The following is an 8,365-nucleotide window of genomic DNA, read 5'->3' as shown; positions in this document are numbered from 1 at the left end:
ATACATATATATATACATACACATATACTATAAAATACAAGTGGTATAGGAATTTTCAGCTTCTCAGCCCTTAATACTAAAAACCCTCTCTGCCCTTAATTATAAAAGATTTCAACCTATATTCTCCAAACATTCAGTCTCAACTATGAAGTTTTATTTGCTTGTTTGAGCTGCCTTATTGAAACTTTTTGAAAAGCATATATGAGGTCTGGGAGAAGGGCACCTACAGGGAGAACCCAGACCTGCGTGCTGATGCCATGGCCAAGGCAAGAACTTTCTGAGATTGGGGGGATCGAGGATACTGAGCCCTACAAGCAGAGTGGATTCCAGCTGCAGTGATGGAGCTGGGATCTGGAGGTCCCTGGCTGAGATTAACCAGAGATGGTTGGGCTTCGTGAGGGGAAAAGAAGGGGTAGCTGGGGATTCTTAGGAGGCCAGGGACAGTGGCTTTTTAGCAGATGGTTCAGAGTGTTTCAATATTTTCACAATGGTTAAGAGCCTCCTGGTTCTTCCTGGCCATAGATCAGCCCTGCCTACAATAAATCAACAAACATATTGTGTCTTTTATGATAGATTCTGTTGGGTTTTGATCATTTGCATCTAACGAGGAAAAGCCAATTTCCCTTCTGTTTCATTGCTTACAGGTCCCCATGAAGGCTGCCTCAGTAGTGTCACTTACGCATCCATGATCCCTCTCCCGATGCTACAAAACTACCTCAGGCTGGTAGGTCCACTCTGCCAAGTGGAGTCTTATATACGTATATGCTTCCCATCCCTGACCCTGGACACTGGAGTCTTATATACTTATACACTTCCCGTCTCTACACAGAGTGTTAGAGTCTTGTATACGTATCCACTTCCCATCCCTGGCCCTGGGTCTTGGTGGTCTGTTAATACGTTGAGAAGACACAGCTATGGCCCACAATGTGCCCTGGACCCTGACATCAGTGCCTTCCCCAGCCCCCCTGAAAAGCCTCTCATTGCTTACTTGTGGATTTCAGTTACTGTCATGTCCAGATGTTGATTGCCTGATCCCAGATCCCACTTGTGACTTGAAGACTCTTCATTTGAACAGGAGGAAGTGTTGTCTTCCATTAGCAAAGACTTGTTATCAAATACTTGATCATCAACATGGAAGGGAACAGCCAAAAGAATCAGGACAGAGTATCAAGCTTAGTTTCAAAATTGAATGAATACAGCAACATTTGTTTTAACAGAAAGCAAACATTAGTTTAAAGGATGTTGTTGTTAAGTGTTGTTGAGTCGGTTCTGAGCCATAACGACCCCGTATAGGGTTTTTGAGGAACAGCTGGTGAGTTTGAACTGCTGACTTTGCAGTTCAAACCTGCCTTGCTATCGAGTGCTTTAACCCACAGCTCCACACCAGAACTCTAAAGGATAGAAAACTTAATTTCACTTATATGTAAAAATCCTAGCGGATGAGAGATCCATGGGTCAGAGAAGGGACAGGTGACTGCTCTGCTAAGTGTTCCAGGGACCCAGTACCTTCTCTCCTGTGACTCCTCTGACCCTTAGGGTATATCAGCTTATCACCCCACTAGCAGAGGGAAGAGACCCTGGAGGACAAGCTCTTAGGGAAGGTAAACACACCCCTCCTGCCCACATCCCCTTGGCCAGGATTTAGACATACGTCATCTAGTCATCTGTCTCGGCCAGATGGTCTTTGGTGTCCATCTAAAACTGGGTGCTTCTGTAACTAAAAAGAAGACAGGAACTCTGATCATTGTGGGAAAGTGGCAAATTCTAGATACAAAATGCTTTGCTTTATTGAGTACTTACTATTTGCAAGAGTTATATATATATTGTTTTATTAATTTTTTTCTCAAGGCATCTCTGTGAGGTAGGTATTGTCATCCATTTTATAGATGAGGAAACTAAAGCCAAGAGAAGTAACATAACGTGCTCAAGGCTATACAAACAGTGAGTGATGAAGCTAGGCTTGTTTAAGTCCTTGGTACTCATGTATGTGTGTGCATTTCTAAGACTGATGTTGATAGGCAAGAACACTAAGTAAACACTTTCACTTTAACATGGAAAAATCCTTAAAAAAAATTTGAATGGATGGGACTAAATTCTGAATTGATGTTTTTATTTTCTCTCCTGATGAAAAGAAGTATTCAAAACCATTCCATTGTTCTAGCTATGCAGAAAGTGGGACTGATCTTTGTAAACTAAGCCACCATTGTTTATTAGTTGTTCATGGGCCTTACAATTTGAGAGAGCTGGCATTGTGAATCTGCTATTTTCACATTCTTTCCTTTGCTACTTACTCCCTTCTTCCCAAAACATCCCAAGGAAGCCTGGGGGTTACGTTTGAAAGGGAAGGTGTCCATCTCATTCCTTTGCTTCAATGAAGGTTGATGGATGTGACCAACTGGTTTTCAGGAATGTGAGCCTCAGGCCTTAGTTGGACCTCCTATTATAGCTGCTTCCTTCTCTCCTTTTTCCCTTCTTGACTTTTTGAGGAGACAAGGTTCAGTACCAATGGCGTAGGGCTTTCCAGTCATCTGCAGGTGATAAAACCAATAGTAAGGCAAAGGCAATGAATTGCAACTGCATACTTGCAATTGCAAGGCTTGGCTGAGCAGATCTATGAACTGAACTTCTACTAGTCACATGGTCCAAGTGCATGGATATGTGTGCTTCCATATACACTAGACATAGTTGAACTACCAGTGACCAACAAAGTAGAGATAACATCAACACTGCTGTTCATTCTGTCCTCAATTTAATGAATATACCAAAGGATTTTTTTTAACCCTCAAATTAGCTTTTGAATGAATATGATGACAATGTATTATTCATTTTAGGAAGCACTTCAAAATTTAAAATGACTGAGTCAATAATATTTTATAGTAATTGTATGTTGTTGTTGTTGTTGTTGTTATTTTTCTCTCATACTAGATTGTAACTTCTGTAAGGGAGATAGACTATGTATTATGCATTTCTGTCTTCTGTTTTGACAGTTCTTTATTGAGAAGCTCCTAAGTGCCCCCATGAGCTTACAATCTAGTGGGAGAAGCTAACAAGCAAATAGGTCAATATATAGGTAATATTGTTATTAGATGCTGTCAAGTTGTTTCCTATTCAGAGTGACCCCATGTGGCAGGGTCTCCTTAGCTGTAATCTGTGGAAGCAGATTGCCGGTCTTTTTCTTGTGAAGCTAGTGGGTTGGTGCAGGTCACCAGTCTTTCAGTTAACAGCCAAGCACTCAGCCACTTGTGCCATGAGGGGCTCCTTACATGCGCTGTGTTGTTGAGTCGATTCTGACCCATAGCAACCCCATAAGGCAACGTAGAAATACCCTGCAACGTTCCCTACACTGGAGTCTTCATGGGAGCAGATGGTCGGTCTTTGTCCCATGGAGTTGCTAGGCCGGCTTGAATTACAGCTGAGCACTCGACCATTGCACCTGCCGAGGCTCTTTAAGTGTAATGTGGTAGTCAGTAATAATTACAAGTACACAGAACTAGTAATTAGGAGGGTAAAGAGTGAATGAAAGGGGTGATAGAAAAAGCTGCTTTCCAATGGAGTGGTCAGGAAAGGTCTCTCTGAGGCAGTGAAGACCAAATGAAGTGAAGGGAGTAGTCTTGTGGAAGGTGTTTGAGGCCGAGGAAGCAGCAGATTAAAGGTGGCTGGATTGGCAGTGAAGTCTAAGACGTTACCAGAAACTAGAGTATGTGAGGCCTTGTCAGCCTTGGTAAGAACTGTGAATTTTATCTCAGATGCAATAGGAAGTTGCTGGGTACCAGTTGTTGTCAAGTCAGTTCCAAGTCATGGCAACCCCTTGTGTGTCAGACTAGAACTGTATTCATAGGTTTTTCAGTGGTTGCTTTTTCAGAAGGCGATCACTAGACCTTTCTAACAGAGGAGACATCTCTAGATGGTCTTGAACTTCCCACTTTTAGTTAGCAGCTAAGATTGTGAACTGTTGTCATTCAAGGAATGAAAGGGTCAAGGTTAGGTCAGGACCTGGTGAAAGGGAGAAGAAGGTTCACTGGTATGAGGAAGAGTTGGCTCCAACACCATGAGAACATGGCGGCTCTGGATTGCCTTGGCTTCCATTGTGCAAGAAGATTCTGGGCAGTAGAGTTGCTGTCAGCCCAGAGGAGATCTGGACCAAGAAGAGTCCATCAGTGACAGGTTGTTGACTGGCAAGGAGCAGCAGAGTTGTGTCCAAGAACCATATCTTATATCTTATTATATATATATTTTTTAAATGTAATACCTGAATTATTATGTGTGTGTCAGTAAATGAGGGCCTGTCCTTACCTGAAGTTAGAACCAAGTATCTTGGCTTTTGTGGTTCCAATATATGCAAAGACCCTGATCGATAGCACCTGATTACTAACAGTAAGGGTGGCATATCAAACCCACCCACCAGCTCCATGGGGCTACAAACCTGGGGTCTGCTCCCGTAGTGATTGCAGCCTAGCAGACCCTATGGGGTAGCTCTCCTCTGTCAGATAGGGTCTCTGTGTATTCATAATTGACTAGGTGGCACCTAACAGCATCATACACCTACATGCATACAGAGTAGAAAGTGTATGAATATACTGTAGTTTCTTGTGAATTTCCATTACTCTCTATATACTCTCTATATACCTATTGTGTAAGCACAGAACCTGAGTGAATGGTTAAAGCCCATCTAACAAAGGGCTCCAGTTTTTTTGTGTCATGAATTCTGGATGTGCCCCTGTTGTTTAGGGTTTATTATATGTGCAAATTGACAATTAACTGTGTTATAAGTCAATAGTTCTTCAAAGTGAAGTGTCAGAGGTTGGAGGGAAATGCCTTACTATAAAGCATGAGACCTTAAGTGATAGCCATCCCAGTTTTATTGGCTCGGTAAAGCCCTTTCATTTTCCATTCTCTGTGTGAGTTCAGTGTCTCAGCACGGCCTGGCTTAATGCGGTCTCTGCACAGTAGACACTTTTCCTCAAATTCGATAGAGGAAACCCCAAACACAAGTTGAGGTTTGTTATTTTTAAATGGCACAAATCTGAAAGCACATGGAAACCTGTGGCGGCCCCCACTCGTCTAGTAAATGGCATTCTGCAGAAAAACACTGAAGAGGAACAAAAATTGATAATAAAGGGCTAGTCATAATAAAGGGCCTATTGTTGAAGCTACTTATTTTTGTTTAATCCAGAACCATTTGCCTTACACAACACAATTGACATGTGATAAGAGTTTCCTGAATAGGCTGTGAAAACACAGAATAAAAGGGATTTGTACCAATGGTAATAATCAGCACAGTGTCCCTTCACTAATAAGCGGAAATGATACGCTGTAGATATGACTAATGCCTAATTCTGGTGAAGAGAATTCACCTTTTAGAAGTTGAGTTGGTTTTCTTTTTCAGAGAGCAGACATATCTCCTTTCAACAAAATTAACATGTTATTAAGAGCCTTCAAATTGGTTCCAACTCATAGTGACCCTCAATGGCATTTCCAAGGCTTTAAATCTTCACAGAAGCAGAAAGCTTCAATCTTTTTTACCTTGGAGCATCTGGCAGGCTTGAACCATGGACCTTGTGATTCACAGTCCAGTGCTTATCATGTTGTTGTTAAGTGCTGTCAAGTCGTTGGACTCATCGTGACTCTGTGTAGGGTTTCCGAGGAGTGGCTTGTGAGTGTGAACCACCAACTTGTGGTCCTGGTGCTTTTTCCTATAGCACCACACCTTAAATATATATTGGATTTCTAACCGTAAAGTCAACAGTTTAAACCCACCAGCAACTCCTTGTTAACCCTATACATGGTCGATAGGAGTTGGAACTTACTCAACGGTACTTAACAACAAAATACAATATATCTAATATTCTTTAAATAATGCATGTACATACTGACTCAGACATAGGAATCATTGTGAGGAGAGTGCAGGTCTAGGCGCGTTTCGTTCTGTGGAACCAACTCCACCACAACTTAACGTGCTTCCAAAAATTTGTGGAAACTTTAAACAAAATGATAATGGAATTTTTCCACGAACTTTTGAAGCACCCTCGTATGTAGATACTTGTATCTTTAGCACCCTCTGCTGGAAACAAGGAGCATGTATATTTCTACTACCCAAGGTCTTAAACCATTTGGCTCAATGTAATAAAGGTAATGGTGGTACTGTGCTGTGGAGTTGGTTCTGACTCATTGCGACCCTGTAAATCTTTATGGGAGCAGAAAGCCTCATCTTTCTCCTGCTGAACAGCTGATACTTTGAACTGCTGACCTTGAGGTTGCCTGACTCATAACCACTACGCTACCAGAGCTCCTTTAAAGGTAATGCTATACAGACAAATAGGTTTTCCTGGTGGATCTCTGCATGTCAACACAAATTTCAGTGAGTAACAGACTCCCAGCAATTAATGTTTTTGTTGTTCAGTTCTTTAATGGTGGTTGCCAGCACAACTATATCATTTGAAGAGAAAGAGAAAAACACCGTTAACTTAAATTGGGGCAACACCTGAAATCAGAAAACTACTCGTAGAATACATGCACCCGAATGTAGGAATCGTCTGGAAATGTGTACAGTTGTTTATCCCTTTATTTACCTTCCTAATTCACTCATTGATTTATAGTCTACCTCTATCCACAATGGATATTAGACTGTGCAGAAACACAGAACTGACTGTGAGTGAATGACCTCGTCAGTGAAATTCTAAATCAAATGCTTTCTGTTTGGATTCCTGAGAACCTACTTTACAGTCTGAGAACAGAGGAGGTGTTGAAACTGAAGGTAGCTAATCTACGAAGCTGGGTCTCTTTCTGTTATATCATTTCAAAATCAATCTTAAGAATGTGTAGGCAGTTTGACAGAATGGCTGTAACAAATATAGCTCTCTCGTTTTCAGAAAGGAGACAAGATTAAATAGCAATTCTAGTTGAAAATCTCAAGGGTAGCATAGTCAGTAAATCTTGAAAATCCTTATCCTCCTTTACTGTTGTGAAACAGTTCATTCCTTGTGAGAGAATTTCTCCCCAATAAATCAATGGCTGCTCGGTATTAAGTTGAAGAGCTCAAGATTTCTGGTTTAAAATTATACCTGGCAAGGGAGTCCTGGTGTGGCGCTGTGGGCTAATGCATCAGACTGCAAAGTCATTTGAATTGCAAGGTCAGTGGTTCTAGCTCACCAACTGCTTCTTGGAAAGCCTATATAGGGTTGCTATGGGTCAGAATCGACTCTACAGCACTTAACAAGAGCAAGTTTCTATCTTGGAGTCCTGGTGTGGTGCTGTAGTCAATGTAGAATAAGCACGCAATTGCCAACATTGATTTGAACCACAAGGTCAGCATTTCAAACTCACCAGCTGTCGGAACCAACTTAATGGCATTTAACATAATAGGTATCTAACATGTGGCATGGTGGCTCTGTTGGATAAGCACTGGACTGCTAACCACCAGCGTTTTGAAGCCCCCTCATACTTTTGAAAAGTACTTTAAAACCTCACAATTAAAAAAAAATTTTTTTTTCATTGGAACCGAAGTCTCCTTTTGGCAAGAATCTAGAAAACTATTTCCAAGTACCTTTAGGGGCAGTCAAATGTTACATCCATTCTCTGTTCCCCTGAAATCTGATAGGAAAGCACTTTTATCTATATCTGACTATTTTCTGATGATACAAAAGTCAGATTTATCCCAGTTAGACAAGTAGGAATATGTTCTTTTACATAAACCAGTGAGCCTGCTGTGACACTGTAGGGTAAGCACTACACTGCTAATTGCACGGTCATTGGTTCAAATCCATTAACTGCTCCTCGTAAGCCCTCTGCAGGGTCACAATGAGTCAGAACCAACTGGACAGCACTTAACAACAGCAGTGGACACACACCAGTAACCACTGAGTTAACTCCACTTCATGACAACCCTACGTGTGTGTCAGAATAGAAATGTGCTTTGTAGGGTTTTTGATGAAGGATTTTTTCGAGGCAACTTTGTGTGGACTAGATCCTCCAGTCGTCCAGTTAGCAGCTGAGCACATTGTATCACCCCATGACTTTACTGCCTAAAACCCACCCACTACCCATTAAGTCAATGCCAACTCATAACGACCTTGTAGAAGGTGTCCAAGGCTGTAATTCTTTACGGAAGCAGAAAACTACATCTTTTTTTCCACTGAGTAGCTGGTGAGTTTGAACTGCTGACCTTGCAGTTAGCAATCCAGTGCTCATCCTACAGTGCCAACAGGACTCCTGTTATTGCATATTCTCTGCTTTTTGCTGTGCTATGGCATTCTCTTCCAGCTGCCTGTCAATGCATAATCTTCCACCTCTAGTCAAAGATCACAGCTCCTAGAATGACCTGAGCAGGGCATCCTGGAAGGAGGAGTATACATACAAGTATAAGAGA

At 41.7% G+C, this 8,365-nt stretch overlaps 1 protein-coding gene across 1 annotated transcript in view; it reads left to right on the top strand.

Annotated features, from left to right (window-relative positions):
• CTTNBP2 (cortactin binding protein 2) overlaps positions 1-8,365 on the top strand; it is a 182,049-nt gene that overhangs the window by 130,819 nt on the left and 42,865 nt on the right. The window contains exon 12 of the mRNA XM_006859316.1: positions 645-724. Within this exon, the coding sequence (XP_006859378.1) occupies positions 645-724 (80 nt within the window). The remainder of the gene's footprint in view (positions 1-644; positions 725-8,365) is intronic.

The sequence above is a fragment of the Chrysochloris asiatica genome, unplaced genomic scaffold, assembly GCF_000296735.1.
Source record: "Chrysochloris asiatica unplaced genomic scaffold, ChrAsi1.0 scaffold00032, whole genome shotgun sequence".
Lineage (NCBI taxonomy): Eukaryota > Metazoa > Chordata > Mammalia > Afrosoricida > Chrysochloridae > Chrysochloris > Chrysochloris asiatica.
This window is presented reverse-complemented; position numbering and strand designations above follow the sequence as displayed.